Source organism: Asterias amurensis, chromosome 8, assembly GCF_032118995.1.
Source record: "Asterias amurensis chromosome 8, ASM3211899v1".
Lineage (NCBI taxonomy): Eukaryota > Metazoa > Echinodermata > Asteroidea > Forcipulatida > Asteriidae > Asterias > Asterias amurensis.
Window position 1 is genome coordinate 17,026,052 of NC_092655.1, and position 24,330 is coordinate 17,050,381.

The 24,330-nt window shown below is 38.8% G+C and overlaps 1 protein-coding gene across 1 annotated transcript; it reads right to left on the reverse strand.

The window, feature by feature from the left end:
• Positions 1–1,541: 1,541 nt before the first annotated feature.
• On the reverse strand, positions 1,542–22,599 carry LOC139940708 (transmembrane anterior posterior transformation protein 1 homolog). Its single transcript, XM_071937074.1, has 12 exons — positions 22,256–22,599; positions 19,227–19,357; positions 18,204–18,322; positions 17,039–17,198; positions 15,541–15,676; positions 14,518–14,615; positions 13,406–13,475; positions 12,595–12,675; positions 11,404–11,513; positions 11,003–11,062; positions 10,199–10,344; positions 1,542–9,626 (listed from the first exon to the last, which is right to left on the reverse strand). The coding sequence occupies exons 1-12, from the start codon at positions 22,527–22,529 to the stop codon at positions 9,170–9,172; spliced, it is 1,842 nt and encodes a 613-aa protein (XP_071793175.1). The 5' UTR covers positions 22,530–22,599; the 3' UTR covers positions 1,542–9,169.
• Between the last annotated feature and the right edge of the window lie 1,731 nt (positions 22,600–24,330).

A 24,330-nucleotide genomic window follows, 5' to 3' on the forward strand; every position in this document is an offset into this window, starting at 1 on the left:
GTGTGCGTTTAGATGGTTGATTTCGAGACCTCAAGTTCTAAATCTGAGGTCTCGAAATCAAATTAGTGGAAAGTTACTTCTTTCTCGAAAACTACGGCACTTCAGAGGGAGCCGTTTCTCACAAAGTTTTATACCATCAACCTCTCCCCATTACTAGTCACCAAGAAAGGTTTTATGCTAATAATTATTTTGAGCAATTACCAATAGTGTCCACTGCCTTTAATGCCGCGTCGCCTAAAACGTGCACTTTCACTGCATAACGCACATCATAGATATATATGAAAACGTGCAGTGAAATTGCCCACCAGTATGGCGCATTCAAGATTTTTTTGATGATGACGTCAGGTGAAATGGGTCAATAGGCAGATTCCTTATAAAAAATAAAAAAAAAATTCAAACCTTTCGTAAAACCATGGTAAAACAGTGTAAAATGTCACTGTGTTTGATGCCCTGTAAGTGCAATGTCAAAATCCAAAAACGTGCAATAATGTCACATTTCAAATATATGGTCTGTTAATTTTTGTACAGCAAATGTTCAGTTCATTCCTGAATTCTACTGCTAATGTAGCACAGTTGGGGAGCATAAATTTTAATCAAAACAATGAACCAAGATTTCACTTCTAGCCAAAATAAACAACTATCAAAAATAAACTACAAAAATACCTAATTACAGGTGGAGGAAAGACCCATATGAACAAAACAATGGTGGCCGATACTAAATGGTTGATTAATGTAAAGAGGCAAACCTATTTGTAGAGTCCTTATGTGGCTGGTGCAGACTAAAATGTAGGCAAAATAACTGGGTATGAAATAACAACTTGAGAAGCAAAATCTCTCAAAATAGTTCAGAGTAACTTACTCTGTTTTGGCACCAGCATGCAAGAATGACTCCCATCCAACTAATGTGTTGAGCCTAGCTTCAGCCCTGCACACACATGTTGTTACCTGGCCACACCCCAAAAGCCAACTCACCCAAATAGCCAAGCTTTCTCTGGACTGTAAAACTAAGGAACTCAAGAAATGTTGCTGAATAAAGAGACTTTGTTCACAACTGGGCCAAGCACCAAGTGAATGATGTAACTTAACAAAGGGGATTACACCCAGTCAGTGGGACTGTTACCAGAAGAATGTAGCTTGCATGAGATGGTTCAATGTGCATTGGCATTAAGTTTGATTATCAATCAAAGAAATAAATTTGTTCTCATGACATCTCCACATGTCACTGACCTGGACCCAATTTCAAAGAGTTGCTTAAAGGATTTGGGTACTTTTTGTAACACAAAACACAATGTCCACAGATTTACATAAAACTTACACCATTTGAAGATAATGGCAGTAGAAAGCGCACCTTAAAATGTTAGTTGCTGAGGTGCTGTAGTTTTTTAGAAATGAGTAAAACAATGTCATGAAAATACGTTTTTATACATTAAAATTATTTTCATGACATTGTTTTACTCCTTTCTCAAGCACTAAAGGAGCTAAGCAAGTAATATTTTCAGGGAAGCTTTCTACTACCAGTATCTTCAAAGTTTAGTGTAAATCTGTGGACATTGTGTTTTTTGTCATACAAAAAGTGCACAACAATTAGCTAAGCACAAAACAAGTGTTGGTTAGCAGAAATAAATCACCAGCAAAATACAATTTTGTATACTCTGTGACTGGTTTCCTGCTAAATGATGCCTAGCAGAAATGTGTTAGGCAATATAAATTGCTTAAAAGATTAGTGCTAAGCAAAAATAAACAGAATACTAGTTAAAAATGGAACATGTGAAATGCTATTTTGGCTATCATTGGTAACCTTATTCTGGTAGGCATAATTTTGTTGTGTTTAGATAGTACTTTTTGCACTTAAGCAGCACTAGACCCTGGGCCCAATTTCATAGAGATGCAAACATTGCTTAGAAATGTTCTGCTAAGCAAAAGTAAGCAGGATACCAGTTACAGTGGTAAATATGGAATGCTATTTTGGCTGGTAACCTTATTCTGGCAGCATATTTTTATTGTGCTTATTTACTTTTTGTGTTTAAGGCAGCTCTATGAAATTGGGCCATGGATTAAAGTCCACGTCACAGGGCAGGAGGCTAAACTCATGCCCAATTTAATGTAGCTGCCTTAGCACAAAAAGTAACTAAGCATAACAAAATAATGCTTACCAGAAATAGGTTACCAGCTAAACTACCATATGTACAATTTGTGACTGATATCTTTCATTTCCGTTTAGCTGACAACTGTTAAGCAATATTTTCTGTGTAAGCAGCTGTATAAAATTGGGCCATGGTTAAAGGGGGATTTCATAACAATATTCATTCAAACCAAGGGTGTCCAGACTAAAGTTCAGTCATTAAAAAAGAGTTTTCATTTTGTTTCATATTTTATTGTTTTTGTCATCAGTCTGCTCAAAACACATGAATCTTGTAAACAAAAAACCACTACACAAAATGGGAGATTGTCTTAAAGACATAGTTAACCTCAAATCACTGTACTGCAAGCGTTAACTGCTTTACACCCGTTAACACCTGTTACATAAACAGGCAATTTCAAAACCTATGCAGTTGGGTGGTTTTGGCTGATGGTCAACTCTCTGTCAAATGTTACGGAGTAGTGGGAGGGTTAACATTGAGACAAATTTGGCATTAGAGTTCAGGGGTTTGTAAACACCTCTTGCACATTGTTTGTAAAATGCATACATAAGTAAGTAAGGTTTGCGGTGACACCACGTCAAAAAGAGAAACAGTGGCTCTGAGAAAACCCGATTTATACTGCTCGACTCTGAGAAGAGCCGATTAATACTGCTCAATGTTTTGGTCAGTGTGCTGTGACTGTCTTCTGGAGAATGTGGGAAATACTTAGTAAGTATGTTTTCGGTGAAACATGTCCAAAAATCTCTTCCATAAAGGGTCTATGTACTTTTTGTAGGACAAACAACACAATGTGCACAGATTTACACTAAACTTACACAGTTTGAAGTCGATGATAGTAGAAAGCTTCCCTGAAAATATTACGTGCTGAGGTGCTGTAGTTTGTGAGAAATGAGAAAAACAATGTCATGAAAATAATTTTCGTCTCAGTGATCATGAGACAACAAAATTTTTAGTATGTAAAAACGTATTTTCATGACATTGTTTTATTCATTTCTCAAAAACTACAGCACCTCAACAACTAATATTTTAAGGTACGCTTTCTACTAACATTATCTTCAAAAGGTTTAAGTTTAATGTAAACCTGTGGACATTGTGTTTTGTGTTATAAAAAGTACCCAAATCCTTTGAGAGTAGTGGTGGCTCTGAAAAGAGTCGATCAGTGTGCTCTGACCATCTTCATACAGCATAATCATCATACAGCAAAGCAGAATTCAAATTGTGAACATTTCCATGATGAAATGGATCATCCCAAAATCAAGAGCCATTTTTTTTTAAAGACAACCATCAACAATCAATTCGAACATAAATGTTGGCAACTTAAAATGTACAAACTTTTAAAGCCTCTTGTATCAATGAAAGTTGGGTGACACACAAGCACCCTATGAAAATATTGCTTGACAATTGTCTGCTTAGCAGAAATTAGCAGGATAAAAGTCACAATTTGTACATGTGTCATGGTAGTTTGGTTGGTGACCTTACTCTGGTAAGCATAATTGTTTTGTGCCAAGCTACTTTTTGTGTTTTTGCAGCTCTTTTGAAATTGGGCACATGGCGCTATATTTAATAAAACAAAGACATTTTCCATAAGAATCTTTTCTTAAAAACAAAAAACTAACTTGTTTAAAATATTATCTGATAAAACATATCAAAGAGACATTATCACTTTTTTGAGGTGGGGGATGTCCATCGGTACTTTATAGGTAGCACAAGATTTCATATTTATTTGCAACTCTCACTCCCATGCATAAGCCTTTTTGAGATATGGCGGACACAATACTACAACACTATAAGGTTTGAGAAATAGAACGTGTGTAATTCATTGAAGTGTGCATTTTAGGTGACGCGTCGTTTACACGTTGACCACCAACATGGTGAGCGTGGCATCAGTTGCCACTTGTGACGCACGTGCAAGGAGTCAGTCAGCCATACCCCAAAAAGGCTTATTGAGAGACTTGAACTCAAGTCCAAGTTTGAGGAGTTGATTAAGCAGTTTATATTGTTTAACTGTTTTCTGCTTAGCATAAACTTATTAGAATAAGTAATAATGGCTGGTGACCTTATTCTGGTAAGCATTTTTCCATTGCAGCTCTACTTTTTGTGCTTAAAAAGCAGCTCTATGAAAATGGGCCCTTGTCATTGGAACACATGTACCTACCAACATTTATTCCTACTTCCATTTCAGTCTTCATTACATGAAATATAATCAACAGTTTGAAAGATGATCTCCCAGTTCTATAATATAAACAGTTAGAAATCCGAGGCAACCCCTAAGCTTCCACAACATGCCATTTTTTCAAACTTAATTCCATCAAAGCATGATAGTGAACAGCAAATCTCTGCAAAAATACTCAAAACCAAAAACCAAAGACCAAAAGGGATTCAGAAGTAAATCAAGAGGAAAAACAAAAAACAAAATGGCTCATGTTTATGAGCGAAGTAAAAATTAACACCTTAAAGGCAGTGGACACTATTGGTAATTACTCAAAATAATTATTAGCATGAAACGTTTCTTGGTGACGAGAAATGGGGAGAAGTGGATGGTAAAAAAACAATGTGAGAAACGGCTCCCTCTGAAGTGCCATAGTTTTCGAGAAAGAAGTACTTTTCCATGCATTTGATTTTGAGACCTCAAGATTTTGAACTTGAGATCTCGAAATTAACTATCTAAACGCACACAACTTCATGTCACAAGGGTGTTTTTTTTTTTCATTACTATCTCGCAAGTTCGATGACCGATTGAGCTCAAATTTTCACAGGTTGGTTATTTTATGCATATGTTGAGATACACCAACTGTGAAGGCTAGTCTTTGGCAATTACCAATAGTGTCCAGTGTCTTTAAAGGCAGACACATAAAGAGAGCATCTCTTAATAGCCCCTCCTTTCAAAATAGTACAATTACTCTACCAAAGTTATATTTAAAGAGAGTACACATATAAAGTCGGGTTCATACTTTCTGCAAGTGCGAAATGAATTTTGACGCCACAAATTCACAATGAGTTATTCACAACAGTTGACTTGTGCTCAACTCCTGAAGTACATTTGCTGCAAAAAGCCCTGTAACGTTAAATTTCGCTTCGTATTTGCATTTGCAAAGTACGAACGGGGCCTAAGCATACCAGTGGCAGCAGCTTGTCAACATTACAAAATTTTAAGTTTGGTTTTACCCATAAAAACCGATGTGTGTTAGCACTGTATATCTCAGTACTTTCCAGAGCTCTGTGAATTTTTTGTTTACAGGCATATTATTCGGAAGGGATTCGAACCCAGGACCCATGTAATTCTAGAGCAGTGTCTTACCAAGTAGACCACTGGGATTGTTCGGTAGCTAGAGGCAGTTCCATCTATTAAAATTACAAAAGCTGCACTTGATACAAAAGCAGAAATAGATTTCAGTCACAAAAAAAATATGACAAAGGCAGTTTACTACCCACTGAAAAAAAAAAATACATCGCATCCTGACCACATAATTTGTTAATATTTACAAAATGTTTTTCTTTGCACTTAAGTATGATCCTAAAAAAACACAATTAATTATATTATAGAAAAACTCTGCTGGAAATTTGATAAATTAAAATCATAATTTATTTTACAAGTACCGTTTCACAGATTCACATTTTATCATGCGTAGCATCAATCAAGAAAAACTATTTTATTTTGTTGATTTTAATACAAAAAGAAAAGACTCTTTGCTCACAAAAGTCGGCAGTCTCATTTTAAGATAAACGCTTTTCTTTTCTTAAACTTTCATGATCAAGCAAGGATTTTTTGTTTGTGTTTTTTTTTTGTCCTGTCATGGATCAAACACTTAATGATTAAACAGCAAAGGTACTAAACTTGATACTTAACACTGGTATACATGTATATTCTGATATAAAGTATATTTGATCATGGAGGAAGGAAGAGAAGGAGCTTGAATGACCCGCAAAACCGCAGAGTAACAAAAGAATACCCTGACAATTCCCCTGTTTGACCAGTGGAAAAAGATCGGAGACCTCCAGCTGGACGGCCGATTAACGAGCAGGATAAGATCTCTTTGTACAGAAGGTGTGGTACCGCCAGACTGCGCCGTTGCCTTCGTGTAAAGTTGAATCATTGGAGACAAGAATTGTGAATATACACGTTTTCATTTGCCGTTTGTGGTGTTTCATGGAAACATCATGGCATATTTTTACATTTTTTGTGACTTTCCGGTCACTAGCGGCGATTCAAAATTTTTGTATTAGCACACAAGAGTGGTTGTATTCAATTGTGTTTTTCGAATTGGTGGGCACAAGTGTACACAATTTTTATCAGGTCTCAAAAAAGTTGTTTTTTCTGTATTATATCCATACGACATATGACACCATAGTTGAGTGATGAACCTAGTGCGCACGCGCAAACTCACATACGCCAGGTTGCCCATTGTCTGTATAAGGTATGTGGGTGATTACGAGGTGTCGTTAAACGACCGCGGTACCGCAGGTTCGACTTTTGAAGTCCCTTTGTTCGAGCTCCTTCTCTACATTCCTCCATGATTTGATGTGATATACACTATATACTAAGGACCCCGAGTCCTGCAGGTATACAATGTACAATGTATATCCACTGCAAAACGGGCAGCGCACTCGCCTGCGCCTTCTGCTGTCCTCCATTTGGGTCTCAAAAACGTGCACAAAAGGATGGTACACGGGTTAACGCACCTAAGAACATTGCGCATCTACCATTTCTGCCTTTTTGAGGGAGTCCAATCCTTTTGTGCACGTTTTGACAACCGAAATGGCGGACAGGAGACATGCCTGCTGCGCGTTGCGCAAAGGGTCTCTACTACTCAGGTGGGGTTTGAACCCCTGACCCCTGCACTTTTTAGCAGATGTCTTAACCAACGGGTCAGTCAATTTCAGTTTACAGAGGAAAACACAGAAAGAATAATATTTCTAATTATCAAAATTTGGCATGAAAAATTATTTCAAGTACGAACAATCTTCTTGGAAGTTTATTTTTTCAAATATCTTTCCAAATATCTACTCAGTCATTCAGTAGTTCTTGAGGACGGTCATGAGTATTGCTTGATTGCATAATGAAGCCTACCACGTCAGTACATCCCCTGTCCTATCAAACGCATGGCATCGCACCTCGCTTCTTTTTGCCAATATCACCATCACCAAGGCAAGGGAACAACAAGGAGGCAATTGCCAACCTGTGCCTCCATCATGAACCTTCCTTAAAATTTCACTTTGATGTTTGGACTTTATGACCAGTAATAATAAGGACACCAATAAAGTATCGTACAATTTAGTTCTTAGAGACAATTGTAAAATTTACTTTTAGGAGACAAGTTTTACTCTTTGGATTAAAATCATCTTTAAAAAAAAACCACTGACCTTTCTTTTGATGTAAAAAGAAATTGATCTGCATGGACAGCTGACAGTAAAAAATCTTGGTCCTTTAAAAAAAACTTTGTCTGAGAAATTTCTGTCTTTACAGTATTTTGTGTTAGAACGTTACTGTTAGTGATATGGGATTTGAGGCATTACATGGTGAGGTATCAATGTAAATTTGGTTTTTGGTAACACCATGTACATCTACTTGCTGGGTAGATTATGATCTATTGAGAACTTGTCTTGCTTTTATACTCTACCACAGAGTAGATTTATTAGAATTCTAGTAGCCTTGCTCAAGGCAGTCGCATTATTCGCTCCGAAAAGACGCCGCTGTAAACCCACCCGTATACCCTGTGCATGGTGCGTGCAATCACACCGCATGACCCACCCATATACACGTACACACTGTCACATCGTACGACTACTGTGCACACAAGTCATCTGCACTCGTACCACTAACCGCATGCGGAGGCCGCCAGGCTGACAGCCTTGTCGGGTCTGTAACTCCCGGGTTTAATGTGTTTCATGAAAAAAAATTCCACTAGTGGAAAAAAATGGGGGGGCTCTCGAATATGCTAGTATGCAGCCCATGAATATGTATATCTTTCGTCAGACCTATCAGACAACACAGGATGTGAGGCAAATGAATTATTCATTTTGACGTCCAATTACGCACTTCCCTTATCACGACCTTTGGACTCTATCATGCTCGCTGAACGTCCGTGGTGGTGGTGTGTGATGTAAACATGTATCGTCTTTCGCAGGCATTATGGTAATGAGCTGACCGTGGGAACTCTTCGCTTATTATAGTAATGAGGTCAGTGGCTTCAACACAGACCCTACAAGGCTGTCGGCCTCACGGCCGACGCATGCCGATAGTGTATGGGAGCATCGTGTCGTGCGATGTTCGCACAGTGAATACGGGTGGGTTTTTATACAGCGGCGGCCTTTTTTCGGAGTGAACAATTCGACTGCCTTGAGCAAGGGTAGAATTCTAGAGACTTCTCTACTACCGCAGAGTATATTTTCAAAATTCGGGAAACTTCTGTTCTAAAAAGAACTGTCCTGCTTTTTAACTACCTAGGCGGAAGGTAGAAAATTGGCCGGGACTACTACTTTGGTTTATTGCATCGATGGGACTTCTCATTATTGATTTCACAGCCGATATAGCACGCCCTAATTATTATTATTATGATTATTTTTGTTATTAATTTCACGGAGTGAGCTCTTTCAAATTAGTCTCAACGTTTCGACTAGCTTGTTCTAGCAAGCGTCAGGAGACTTTGCAGTAGTAGGAAAGTCTCCGGATTCCAAAAAATCTACACCGTGATAGTAGAATATAAAGGAAGACGATTTCTAAAAAAAACACGATCTACCTAACAAGTAGATACACACGTGGCATTACTGCAAACCAAATATATACTGTTAGTGACTTACAAGTTATTTTCGTATACATTTTCATGACCAATGGCTGTCCATACAGTTCCAATAATCACTAAAACTGGACCCAATTTCATAAAGTTACTTCACACAAAAAAAAACATGTTGGCAAGTTGCTGTTGACTGAGTTCATCGCTAAGCAAGAAACTTTGTGCCAAGCAAAAAAACAAAAACAAAACCCTTGATGAAATTGGGTCCCGATGTTGCAAAAGAAAGGTCCCTGTGTCTTAGACGATGCGATTGCTACACAGTGTATACCTGTCGATCTCAGACAGCGTCCTCTTCCGATCGGGCGCATTTTTCGCGGCGCTGCCCTTACTCAGCGACTGACTCGTTTCCATCGGGGAGAGCGGACCAACATCAGGACCACTGGCAAGGAGATTGACACTGCTATCCGACACCAGCAGAGTCTGCGAGTTGATCGGCGAGGGAACCTTAGGAGCCTTATGAGAGGGCTCAGCTGCCGCTGTTGACGATGATGTCGCAGGTGATTCCTGTTGAGGTGGTGGTGAAGATGGCGGAGGTTGCTGCTGCTGCTGCTGCTGCTGCTGCGGTTGTTGTCGTGGCGGTGGGGTTTGAGGTTTCTTTGGTTGTGGTAAGATGTCAGCCATGTTGGCTTCGTTGACGTACTGGCGGGCTTTACCCAGCAATAGAATACTGTTCAGGACTTTGAAGGCTGTTAAACTATACCAAAAGAAAACCAAAAAGAAAGCAGTTACTTCAATTGCCCTACATCAACAAGAGTAGCGACCTAAGAGTAGTGTCATGGACGAGCAGTTAAGAGCACCAAATTCAAACTCTGGTATTACTGATCAGCAGAGTGTGGGTTCGAATCCCCAGCCGTGACACTTGTGTCCTTAAGCAAGACACTTAACCATTGCTTTGTCCTTCGGTTGAGACAAAAAGCCATTGGTCCCATGTGTTGTGTAATACATGTAAAAGAACCCAGTGCACTTATCGAAATGAGAAGGGGTTCTCCCCGGTGTTCCTGGCTGTGGCTGCTGTATGCGCCGTAGCACCTTGTAAACCCGTATAAGGTGCTACATATTTGGGTCTCAGAATTCATCACTGCAATAACCTATCTTTCTAAATGTTTGTATATATTCAGCGCCTTGAGTACCTTGTTTGGTAGATACGTGCGCTATATAAGACTTTGATACTATTATTATTATTATTAAACTACGGTAAGCTGAAGTACAAAACTAATTTGACAAGAATGAACTCACTGTTGAAGATGTTGGTTGCTAGGTACTTACCAAAGATAGAGAAGGAAGATGAGGACCATTCCAGTAGTACCATGAATCTTGAAGGACTGGCCGACGATGCGATACACTAGGCAGGCTAGAGGCAATGGAATAAACCCCATTCTACGAGAAACCACATCGGAGTGGTCGGAGAAAGCCTGAAGCAAATAATAATAACAAGAGGGACATGTTAACGAGTCGTCTTCATCGTGTTCTTTCGCGTTCCTTTATAACCTTCCTCAGAGCGTCTTGTTTTCGTGATTGTTTGTTTGTTTGTTTAGATGATATTTCCATCAAAGCAACTCAGAGGATTAATACCTGTGAAGTGGCACCAAAGGGGATCACCTTGAGGGAATGTGACTTTTTAATATTAAACATCAAGAAATAAACCAGGAAATAATATACACACTGATTAGAAAAGCCAGTCTTGAATGGGGGCAGAACCAATACAATTTTTTCTGAAGTTTAGGTAAGCCTTGTGGTTTATAACCAGGAGATATACTCACAGTTTTATAGTTAAGAACTAGAGGGCGCAATGGCCCATATACGCGACCCGGCATGCGCGCAGGCGGCCATTTTCTAAGTTGACAAAACAGGCATCGCACAGCGTGTGTTTGTGCGGCCATTTTGTAAGTTGACAAAAAAACAGCATCGCGTCAGCGTTCTTTAAACACAAATGCCAACGTGTACTTCATATTCAACGCGTGTACAGAATGGCGCCCGTGTCTCTTTGCGGTCCCGTCGCGTTTGTGCAAGCAGCATCACCAGTGCGCCCTCTAGTTCTTATACATTTATAACTCTATGAGATATACTCACAGTTTTCATTCTGCTTGTCACCATGTCATAAGCCAAGCTTGCTCTGTATTCTGTGTACACCTTAGGAATATAAACATAAGAGATAAAGACAAAGTCAGACATGACACCAATTTGCAAAAGAATACACCACAGTTTAAAGACCAACTGAGCCACTCTCCAGAGTCCTATAAATCTAAAAATTATGCCGTAACACTGCAACTAAGCAAGTCCATAGTGTACGGGGACATCGTGTCGTGCGATGTTACGCACAGTGAATACGGGTGGGTTTTTATACAGCGGCGTTTTTTTTTCGGAGTGAATAATTCGACTGCCTTGAGCAAGGCTAGGGGGGGTGCAAGTTTATTTTTTGTAAACAGTCCTGATCTTAACAATAAAAAAGAGCAACAGTTGCAAAAGTTTACCTCTGCTGGGATGGAATTGAACTTTGTGATGAAAGCGTGCTTGACCCAGTCCACGAGGATCTCTGCTACGAGCACCGAAAAAAGGTCAGGAATCAACTCCCAAAAATGATCTATCGACAAGCAAAATAAAATCAACAAACAAAATCAAGAACTATTAAATCAAAGTCAAGTTTCATCACTGGGCCTATTGATTGATTAAAGGCAGTGGACACTATTGGTAATTGCTCAAAATAATTATTAGCATAAAATCCTATTACTTGGTGACGAGTAATGGGGAGAGGTTGATAGTATAAAACATTGTGAGAAGCGGCTCCCTCTGAAGTAACGTAGTTTTCAAGAAAAAAGTAATTTTCCACGAATCTGATTTCAAGACCTCAGAATTGGATTTTGAGGTCTCGAATTTAAGCGTCTGAAAGCACACAACTTCATGTGAACAGGGTATTTTTTCTTTCATTATTATCTCGCAACTTTGACGAACAATTGAGTTCAAATTTTAACAGGTTTGTTATTTTTGCATATGCTGAGATACACCAACTGAGAAGACTAGTCTTTGACAATTACCAATAGTGTGCAGTGTCTTTAAAAGTAGAGAAAGAGTTTTGTTGAACTGAAACAGGTTATCAGTGAAAATAACACAGGGTGTATTGAGCCCTTACACTGATGTCACACATATTTGGGTTTTTTTGTTTTTTTTTCAAGGTGCAGGCTACAATAAACTGATTTAATAATAATAATAATATCGAAGTCTTATATAGCGCACGTATCTACCAAACAAGGTACTCAAGGCGCTGAGTATATACAAACTTTCAGAAAGATAGGTACAATTGCAGTGATGAATTCTGAGACCCAATTATTTAGCACCTTGTAAGGGTTTACAAGGTGCTACGGCGCATTACGCAGCCACAACCAGGAACACCGGGGCTATTGATTCAAATCAACGGTCACTAGGGGCACATTGCCAGCTATGGGTGGGGCTGAAAAAGGGCTACCCCCTTAATAGTACAGTCCATAAGGATGTAGGCATGGGTATTATCCACTAGGGGAGCCTGGTTGGTAGAGCAGAGTGCACTACCTTCCCAACTTTTTATGAAGCAATTACGGTTTGGTGCCTTGCTCAAGGGCATAAGTGTCATGACTGGACTGAGTAATTCACGAAACGTTTGGGGAAAAAATAACAGGTTTTGGACTCACCAATATTCCAGTTGAACTCTGTCATGTTACGAAGCACCACACAAAACAGAAGCACCATGTAGTGATACCTCTCCCTTATGTCTAGGTAGGAGTTCAAGAAAAATGCAGGATGATAATTCAGTGTGGTACAGATAGAATCATACTTTGGTAAGTACCGCTACTCCAAAGTTCATGACAAATAATAATAATAATATTTAAAATTTATACTGCGCCCCTTACATACAAAATGATCAAAGGCGCAGAACACATGTTAAAAAGCACAGAGAGGAAGAAAAAGACAAAGAAAAAAAGACAGGTCACCAGGCCAGTGCCCAAATAAAAGTATGGGGATAAGTCTATCCCGCCAAAGGCCTATCCCTGCTGGCATCGGGGAACCAACTCGGTGAGAAGCACCGCAGCTGTTACTAAGATAAACCATTTTGAGAAAGGATTTGCTTCAAAGTAGTTAAATGTCTGTCGCTGTGATAGCGCTCCGACTCTCTCCGTGACACTGGCGATATTCTCGCTGGACTGCTGGCCCCCTCGAGTCTCATTTGGAGAAGCAGGTATTGTGAGTAGTCGGCAGCCAGCAGCTTAGCGCGAGAGCAGTGATCTCGCGAGAGCAGTATTCGGTCGCGGAAACCTGAACCATTACGACACCACCATGACTTGACCATCTCACCGCGACAGACCATCAACGACATGTCCACAAGTCTACCCTCAAAGTATGGTTTGGTTAACTTGTCACCCAAAAACTTTGAAAGACGACCTCTCATTTAATCGTCAATGATTTTTATTTAACTAAATGAGAAAGATAACTTAATGCACTTACCACTGCAAGACATCTGGTACAAGTTGTACTTCTCAAACTTCTTGAAGACACTTCCCTTGAGCTCAACAAACTGTCCCAAAGAAAGATAAAAAAATGTTCATAAGGGAATATATACTGTTCATACAGTGAAGAGGTTTTAAAATACTTGTTTAAATATGCTGAGGCCGGGTTCTTTATAGTTGTACCGAGACGAAGTCGAGGTAAAATCATTTTAAACATCCTCCTAAGCGAATTACTTTTCCCAGGAATGCTATTTAAAGTTGTTTATAATGTGTTTATAATTTAAATGTAAATTTGATATTTGAGACTTTTTGTAATCATCAACAAAAAAATTAAGCAAAAAACCCAACCTTGAAAAACTAGAAACGGTAACACTAATGCAGTTGACAGCGTGCACCAATAATTTGACGTAATGTGTAGGAATTCGCTTTGTTATACCTTCATGCTGCAACAAAGTGGCTATACAAAACGGAGCTCCCACATATGACGTAACATGAGTAATGACATATCATGAGTGATGACGTAACAGGTTTCAAAAATGGTTGTTTTTTTTACACAATTAAAATCTGTTTTATTTCATGTAAAGTCAATTTCCTTATTAATTGAAAACATTTTCAAATGAATTTCAGCAACAATCACTTGTTGCTGTTTTTGTTCCAGTGGGTCTTTAAAGACACTGGACACTATTGGTAATTGTCAAAGACCAGTCTTCTCATTTGCTGTATCTCAACATATGCAGAAAATAACAAACCTGTGAATATTTGAGCTCAATTGGTCGTTGAAGTTGCGAGATAATAATGAAAGAAAAAACACCCTGGTCACACAAAGTTGTGTGCTTTCAGATGCTTGATTTCGAGACCTCAAAATCTAATTCTGAGGTCTCGAAATCAAATTCTTGGAAAATTACTTCCCTTGAAAACTACGTTACTTCAGAGGGAGCCGTTTCTCACAACGTTTTATACTATCAACCTCTCCCCATTACCGTTACTAAGTAAGGTTTTATGCTAATAATTGTTTTTGAGTAATTACCAATAGTGTCCACTGCCTTTAAAACCGATTCATACATGCTTGGTGTACTTGAAATATTAAATGAAAGTTAGGTATTCACTTACATTATTAGACATCATGATGGTGAGTAGCGCCTTGCTGTGTGAATTGAACGCTACGTTGAGCGTTGTGGCTTGGAAGAGAACTAGTATAGCATGTAAGACTAACGGCATTAAGGAAGACAAAAAACAATCACTGAGGTAGCAAGTTTGTTAGAAGACTATTGCAGTCATCACTCCAACAGAATCAAACAGAAGACGCAGTTAGATTTAGAAGGACTGAACTCAGCACAAAACCATTTTAACCCCTAAAAGTACTTGTATGAGATCATGGTGCCCATGGTTAGAAAAAGATAAGCATGTCCTGGACAAAGTTCAAAAGAGGGCCACCAAGTTGGTCAAAGCCTTAAGCTTTCTTATGGAGAAAGACTGCAAGCTCTAAGATTCGTATTCCCTGGAGAAGAGAAGAGAAAGAGGAGACCTTATAGAGACCTTCAAAATATTTAAAGGCCGCATAAGGTGGACAGCAGACACAACCACCGGGGAGCTGAGATGGTTTAATGAGTGATTTAAGGCCTCCGGGTGTGAAAAGCGATATATAAAAAATAGGTTATTATTGTTATTATTAACCACGACAAGAGGTCACTCTCTTCAACTCTTCAAGCCATCCCTGAAGAAAAACATACGATGCAGAAAGAACTTCTTCACTTAAAGAGTAGTAACCGTCTGAGCCAAGATTCATAGAGCTGCTAAAGCACAAAAATAGCTAAGCACATTAATGCTTACCAGATGCAGGTTACCAGGCAAAATACCATGTTTCATGTACAATTTGTGACTGGTTTCCCACTCATTTTTGCTAAGCTTGGCATTTCTAAGCAACACTTCCTGCTAAAGCAGCCCTATAAAATTAGGCCCTGCTGGAATTTCTTTCCACAAGCAGTAGTAGTGATGCCGAAACTGTAGCAACATTTAAGAAAAGACCGGATTCTGGAAGAAAGGAGGAAAACATCGGATATGGGGTCACAAAGGCTATGCCTAATTAATATACCCTCTAAACCATACATGTATTGTAAGTAGTATGAAGGATACAGACATAGATGACTGCCATGAGTAGATGAGGTAAGATGCCAAGATGTTCTCGTTTCTTGTCCCTCGGCTCCGTGGCCGTCCAAAAGAGTGTGTCTAGGATGTCTTGACCAAATGAGGAAAACAAACGATCCGCAACCTAAAAACAAAAAAACAAAAAGTCAAAAAAGTTGTCCTGCTACTCGCTGATTAACGTTGAATTAACGAATGAACGTTTGTAGTTACTGGGCACCTCTGAAAAAAAGATGTTTGCATTTAAGAGGTCTCCCCAGGGAAACGAAGCAATAAATAAATAAAAAAACAAAAATTCTGACAAAAAAGGGAGGCCGACAATATTATGGCTACAAAGTTTTGTTAATAGTAGAGTTCCAACACACTCATCTGGAGCTCAAAGGTTCATGTCCTGCTCTGGCAGTTAGTCTTTGCCAAACTAACTTAATTCATGATATTTAAGTAAGAAGTTACCTTTTTCTAAAAAACCACGTTACTTTAGAGGGAGCCGTTTCTCACCACAATGGGCTCGCTACCCAAAAAAATTTTATGCTCACAATTATTTTGAGTAATATTACCAATAGTGTCCAGTGCCATTAAGAGATCCAACCCATCCCTTCTTCAACTGCTTTTTTTGAAAACCGTTCTGGCATCAGGTTCCATGTACCACAAACAAACCACGCCCGGTTTAGGCAATCTTTTGTTCCGTAGTTGTTTTACATACTAAATTTTTCAGCTTAACAATAATCTGTACATTTTATCTAACCTTAGTTATGCCAACTCCACATTGTTTTTTTTTTATGGTGCCAGTTGTGTCTTTTGATTGTTTAGTAAATGTAATTGTATCCATTGCAAATATTAGTGTATTCTTTCTCTACCTAGTTTGTACTTGTTATATTATTGCCAATAGCCAAATTTCTGTATCATTATTATAGTAATTTGTTCAGCCATTTCAACTACACAAGACAATACAAAAAATCATTCCAGATGTGCTGGTTGTAAAACAAGTAATAAAATGAGTAATAAAATATATACAACCATTTTAATTTTAAATACGAAAATGTACTCTTAACTAAAAACATGTATATCAAAGGCTAACAATATTGACAAAAGCCCAAATATGTTGTTCAAGTTATCATTGGATTGAAAATTACAATTAATAAACTTCTTATAGACCACTTGAATCTTGTATTTTGATTTGACTACGTACATGTAACTGTTTATTAAAGGTCCAGTCTCTTTAGTTTGCAGAACGCGATTTCACGAAGCGCTGCGACGCGTCGCAAGTGCAAGTTGCGACCAGTTACACGTCGTAAGTTGCGAACTCATTGCAGCCGCGACGTGTCTTATAGGTCTGCGACGCATCGCAAACCCTACGATGCGTCGCTTCTTGCGATGAGTTTCGTGAAATCGGGGGCAGGCGGGTCAGTTGTAACCATACATGTATTTCTTTTAGAAGCGGAAAAATAAAATTACTATCATGGATTCAAAACTAGTATGCTAAAAGTACCTCTAACATATTGTAGATGATGTACAGCTTGATGACAGCCTGGCCTCTGACTATATGGTACAGCATAGACACGTCCACAAACTGCAGAAGCCAGGTACAGGCTATGAGTATGACCGCCTTGAGAATATCACAGATCTGCGCTGGCTCCAACCTCCTCCCTCTGTAGGGTTCAAAGGTCAGGGTTCATGTGTTAATTGTTTTAAGAATTAATCAGGCAGTACATTGTAAAAACAAACTGTAGAATCTTTAATACACATAATTTAAAGGCACTGGACACATTGGTAATTGTCAAAGACCAGTCCTCTCACTTGGTACATCTCAACATATGCATACAAAACAAACCTGTGAAAATTTGGGCTCAATTGGTCGTTGAAGTTGCGAGTTAATAATGAAAGAAAAAAACACCCTTGTCACACAAAGTTGTGTGCTTTCAGATGCTTGATTTCGAGACCTCAAATTCTAAAGCTGAGGTCTCAAAATTAATTTCGTGGAAAATTACTTCTTTCTCGAAAACTATGGCACTTCAGAGGGAGCCGTTTCTCACAATGTTTTATACCATTCTATAATGCTCTAAAATGGAAAGGTTGTGGGTTCAAATCTCACCAGGGAAGTATGCCTGGTGGATTTTTTACTATAGGACTCAGTCGGCACAGAGTATAGAGTGCTTACCGCACAATACGCCTCTCTTAATAGTTATGCATGAGATACGTCACAATGCTTACTCAAAACGAGGCGATGGGCGCAGCCACTGCAAGTGATGGGGAACAGGCGCATATAGCCTCATTTTGGGTAGGAATTATGACGTCATGCATAAGTATTAAGAGAGGCGTATGGTGTCGAGTGAAAACCCAAAATTTCTAAAGATTGGGCCTAATTTCATTACACTGCTTAACGGTAAGCTAAGTTTCGTGCTTACATAGCAGAAAAATTTGCTAAGGTGTAAGCATATGTCACAGGTTAGCAAGAAAATTCAGCGGCCAGCCACCATGGATTTTACATTGTGATGTAATTCATTTGCGTGCAGTAATCTACATTGTAAGCACTGGAAGGTTAGCATGCCAAAGTTACGTGTGCTTACGGTAAGCAGCGCTATGAAATGGACATCATATAGTTAGCATAAAACCGGTTGTTGAGCAACTGGTGTAAGATAAAAATGACCTCTGACCTTTGTATGATGCAAGGATGTGTGATGAGGCGGAATAAGGCAATGATGACCCTCAACGGGAGGAAGGTGAAGACAAATAAGAATGCATCCATGCACAGGAAGAAGCCATACGTCATCATCTGTATAGAGTACAAACAAATCAGTTTAAATGCATCTAGATTTGTATAAGAACTAGGGGGAGCACTGGCCTAGTAAACGCCAGAGCTGTGTATTTAGAGAGTTGCGACATGGAGAGACCAGTGTTCTTTGGTCACATGGTTGCTGGATGCCATGTTGTCTTCAAATGTAGCACAACCATATAGTTATATAATATAAGAACTAGGTGCCGCACGAGTGATGCTTCGTGCACAAACGCCATGGGACCGCAAGGATACACGCGCGCCATTCCACAAGGAGCCATTCTGTACGGGCGTTGAATATGAAACACAAGTTGGAGTTTGTGTTTAATGAATGCTACGTGATGCTGTTTTGTTCAACTAACAAAATGGCCGCACAAACACACGCTGTGTGATGCCTGTTTTGTCAACTTAGAAAATGGCTGCCTGCCCGCATGCCGGAGCGCGTATTTAGCCCAGTGCGCCCACTAGTTCTTATATATAACTCTATGAGCACAACCCAATGGGCAGACTAGTCGGGCAGACTAGTCTGGCACCCCGTGTTCGCCCATACGTTTCAGGGGAACAAAATGGCTTCTAATCGCAAGTTGTCGTAACTCTCCCAATATACGACTCTGGTCTACGCGGCCTGGCATACGCCCATGTGGCCATTTTGTAAGGCCTGTAGGCCTACTTCATATTCAACGTTCATCTTACACACAATGGCGCGCGTGTCTCCTCGCGATCTCGACCCTTTGCATTTGTTGCCGCAGCATCACCAGTACGCCATCTTTTAAAACAGATATAATAATATAGGGGGCCTATAGCCTAAGCTGTCGTGAAATAAGAAACTGGTTTATTTCTAATAACAAGAGGTACTCGATTGTAAACAGCTAGGCCTACATTTTGAAACATGTTTTTTTTTTACCTTCTCCAGTTCTTTAGGAATGCGTATGAAAGTGTAGACTCGTTCTCTCTTGAGTGCGTAGCGTGCTTCATCATGTTCAAGCAGGTAGCCTCTCGTCAACTCGGCACCAAAATAACTCCACAAGTGAAGCTCTAGATAGAGTGTCATAAGAAGAAAAAAATACCTCAAAATTAATGGGGACAACAAAGATTTCTTGATGGAGTAGTGGATGTTACAGACCAGGGCTGAATTTCATAGAGCTGTTAAGCACAACAATTTGATTACCATGAAATTTCTTCCTTGATAAAAATATGATTACCAACCAAATTTTCACATGATTTTCAGGATAAGCAAACAACAGCTGACTACCAGTAGAAAGCAATACAATGCAACACATGGAAATATGGTTGGTAATTCTGTTTTTATCAAGGAAAACCTTTCATGCTAAGAAAATTGTTGTGCTTAGCAGCTCTTTGAAATTGGGCCCAGTATCTGCACTTTGTACTATGACCCAATGTATTAAATAACAAGAGTCACAAGAACAACAAACCTCAACAAATCTTTTGGTGTTCAACGACAACACATGTAAATTAAAGGCAGTGGACACCTTAGGTAATTACTCAAAATAAGTATCATCATAAAACTTTTCTTGATAACCAGTAATGGGGAGAGGTTGATAGTATAAAACATTGTGAGAAACAGCTCCCTCTGAAGTGATGTAGTTTTCGAGAAATCAGTAATTTTCCACGAATTTGATTTCGAGAACGAAATCAAGCATCAGAAAGCACACATATTTGTGTGACGGAGGGTGTTTTTCTTTCATTATTATCGCACAACTTCGACGACCGATTGAGCTTAAATTTTCACAGGTTTGTTATTTTATGCTTTCACAGGTTTGTTATTTTATGCTTGTTTGTCTTTGACAATTACCAATAGTGTCCACTGTCTTTAAAGTAAATCAATGCTTATTGATTGATTCAAAGTCAAACCTGACTGGTCAATAAAGATTTACATATATGAATGAGCAATTTGCATTCATACAGTTAGGCCTCAAGGTCAGCTGTGTATCAGGAAGGAGGTGTCTAGCCTTTTTGGCTTTCGCCCAATTACATGGAATTACTTTAACCAAGGATTTTGCCACGGCTACGTAGTCTAACCAACAACATTGCCATAACCCGGCGGCAGAGGGAGATAGAAAGAAAAAAGGTTGAGCAGTGTATTTTAAAAGCATTATGGCTTGCAGCTGATTTCAAGTTTCTATGCTGAGTAATGAATTATCAACTTTTTTAGAGTTTTGTACTAAGCTTGGGCGATATCGATTTATTTTATTCACGATATATCGCCAACAATATATCGCGATATTCGATATAATTGCGATTAATTAAATTTGACATCATCAGTCTTAAAACTCCCAGTGAAAGTTGTAGAAGAGACAGTCCTAGCATAAGAGAGGTGTTGTAATGACCTATTCTTCTGGTTTTACTCCAAACCTATGGGGTGCAAGATGTCTCAGCTAGCAAATATATCGCGATATATCGATATTTCGGTTAAAACCAAATCCATCCGATATCGAAATCGTGTCCAAATTAATATCGCGATATTCGATAATATCGTGATATCGCCCAAGCTTAGTTTGTACTTTGATAATTACCAAACATTACTTCACAAGCCCAGTGGCTGTGCTGGTCGAAGTCAAGACAAAATTGATAGGATTGAACATTTCTTACCGATTCTTGAGTATACATGAACATATGGGCCCCCTGCAATCTAATGGACCCTTACAATGAAATAAGCTAACATTTACGCATGCGTACAGACCTTGTTGGTTAGCAAACGCCATAGAGTTGTGCACTAAGCAGACGCGAAATCGCGTCTGCCTCACGAACCCATTAGCTGTGTACAAAACAGCGCGATGTTCCCTCATTTTGCCAACCAAAATATTAGTGCGCACGCGCTATGTGCAGTTTACATATTTCATGGGAAGGGTCTATTCACGGATCACACATTACAACCTAGCCTTGCTAGCCTTTTGTCAAGGCCTTCTTGGCTTGTTGGAGAGTCGCTATCCTAAGCGACTGGAACAGGAGACCAGCCACGCGACCAAGTGGCCAAGCCACGAGCGAGGGCCTTTTCCAACTTGTTTGCAGTTTAAAATGTTTTTCTTTAATATAATCTTGATTTTTGCTACCCAACAAGGGTAGCAAAATTCCAAACCAATCAGAACCAACAGGGGGTCAGTGGGTCAGCATACAATCCATTCATTAACAAATTATATTTCTCCAGAAGACGATCAGTGCCTACTGATCGAAACGTCGAGTTGAAACCAACAGGTTTTTTTTCAGAACCACCCCAACTCATTAGAGATAGTCATTACATGGTATTACCGCAAACCTTTCTATATCGCATTTCCACCTAGGCCATGCAAAGTTTCAAATCCTACTTATAAAATATATATATGCAAATTAACAAATAGGCCTGAACAAAATGATTGCTTTGGAATTTTGCGACCCTTGGCTTTGGGCTTTTGTTTGGTAGCAAATATTGAGATTTAGAAAATCACCCCAACCCAACCGCAAACAAGTTGGAAAAGGCCCTCATTGCTTCGCCACTCACGTGCGTGGTCTCCCATTTCAGTCGCTTGGGATTGCAGCTCTCCACGAAGGCCTTGACAAAAGGCTAAAATCACTATAAATCAGGTATTCCCAGCCATAGCCAGCTGAGCTATTTACTATTTTTGTATAGAGTTATTATTTATAATAATCGGTTTGGCCACCCTTAACTGTTTAAAATTATCTTAAGGTTGGACTAGCAATTTTATCATCATTCAAACATTGTCATAAAACGGCCCAATCATGACGAATATGGTTCATTGCAAAAAAAAAAACAATTAATTGAATCGTAAATAGTAGGTTGTTTATAATAAAATAAAAATTAATATGTGGAATGCCATCAAACAACTGCCCGTTGAACTTGAAACTGCTTTCTTGCAAACAAACAAAGCAAACAAATGTATGGGGATTATTCAGTTGGAATGGATGGCGTGACTCTACCTTTCTCTTCCACAGTACTGGACGCATCCCCGGACTCCGAGATCGGGCCGACAGACTCCGGGCCAGAGGGGGGCTTGTCCCGTTTCACCTCAGCAGCCTGCCCGGTCATTTCTCCGGATCTCTCGGGCAGCCGTTCAGCCTTAACTGCATCTCCAGCATTCGACGGTTCACTTTGCTCGCTGATTGCTGCCATATTGGAGTTGTATATTTTTACAGTAAGTCCCGGAGCCTTATCAGCATGCAGACTTTGTACTCCTTCTCGAACATTTTCCATATTTTGTACTTTTCAACTTTGTTTGCGAATAAATAATTGAGAATTTACATCGTAAACATTGCAAATTCCACTCACACAATCTGGACAGAAAACACAGCGCCTCTTACGACGGATAAGCGACAGCTTTCAAACGACCGTTATTAACTGTCAACTACTGACGCAAGTAGATACACATACGACACGCCTCCAAAGTCCACACAGTGGCGATGCTGAGTGACGGTCATGTGCGCTAACTTCAAACTCTAAGTAAGCGCTCCTTGACATTGTTATTGCTTTTATGTGTTTATTTGTTGATTTTATTCACTGTCTCAAACAAGACAATCAAATCCGAACAAAGTACTAGGGTTTGCCCAAAAGCAAACCAAATCAACACACTAACAACAACAAAAGAGCTTCATTCCCTTATAAAAAAGACAATTGATAAATATATACCAGCAAAAAAAGAGAGAACTCCGGTGAAAAAATATAATATAGGAGTGCAATAAAAAAAAAAAACACATGACAGAGCATGTGGTACCGTAATCAAACTCTTGTACCTAAAAGAATCAATGTTCGAAAATATTTACCATCAGAAAAACGTTTTTAGCACAAAGCTCTTGAACAAAAATAAGAAAGAAAAAACTACCCTAAGAAAAAAGATAATTAAGAATAGTTAAATATACAAAAGAAACACTGAAAGTAAAACAATCTATTTCCATAGTAAACAAGAACTGCAAAAGGATAAAAAAAAACTCTTTGAAATGCTTGCTTACAAAAATGCTTTGGCCCAAGATGCGCTGGTTGGATGTAAGAAACTAGAAATAATCTCCTGTATTAGAGATCTTGTGCATTAATGCCATTAAGGCCATTTCTTAATGATATTCTTCAGGATGACGGGTGTTGACGGAGCTGCAATTGCATTACAATTATTTATAAGTCAGTGGGTAAGGGTTTATGCTTTTATCATGTTTTTTCGCACCAATATTATTATAAGGCATTCTCAATAATAAAAATACAATAATTAAAGTGGAAACAATAAAACAATATCATCATTATCATGTGTTTTAAATTAGAAACAAGGTTTATTTACATACATTCACACTTTATAATAACAGAACAGGTACTGTGATATTTGCATATGTATAAATAATATCAAAAATTCAGTCACCCAAAAGCACACCTCAAATTATCATATCAAATTTCCCTACGAACACTTTTTTTTATGAAAAGCATCCTATTACTATATTATTACATGTAAAAAAAATACTTTTAATACTGACAGGGTTATTTTGGCTACCAGTAAAACATTTTAAAATGCAGAAATTTTAAATAAATATAAACAATACTGAAAGAAAACTCCACTCAGTTTATACTCCATTCTTGGCACAAAAAGCCCTTGTTTGGACGCAACGTAATCAAAATGTCTCGCCTAGTTTACTTCAACCTTAAACATTCTAACACATTTGAGTGTATTTTCACTGACAAAACAATTTAACTTATTGAAAAACTCTATATTTACATGCAACGCTTTAAACACTGGACACCTTTGGTAATTGTCAAAGACCAGTCTTCTAACTTGGTTTCTCTCAACATACACACACAAAAACAAACCTGAATTTGAACTAAATTGGTCGTCATAGTTGCGAGAGAATAATAAAAAGATTTGGGGGGTTGAACAATGAATTGACTAGAGTGGGATTCGAACCAACGAACAATAAAAAAACCACCCTCAGCTCTCGAAATCAAAACAAATATTTCACTGAGAAATTACTAACTTTCTCAAAACGTTGCTCGTTTTATGCTAATAGTGTCATAGTGTCTT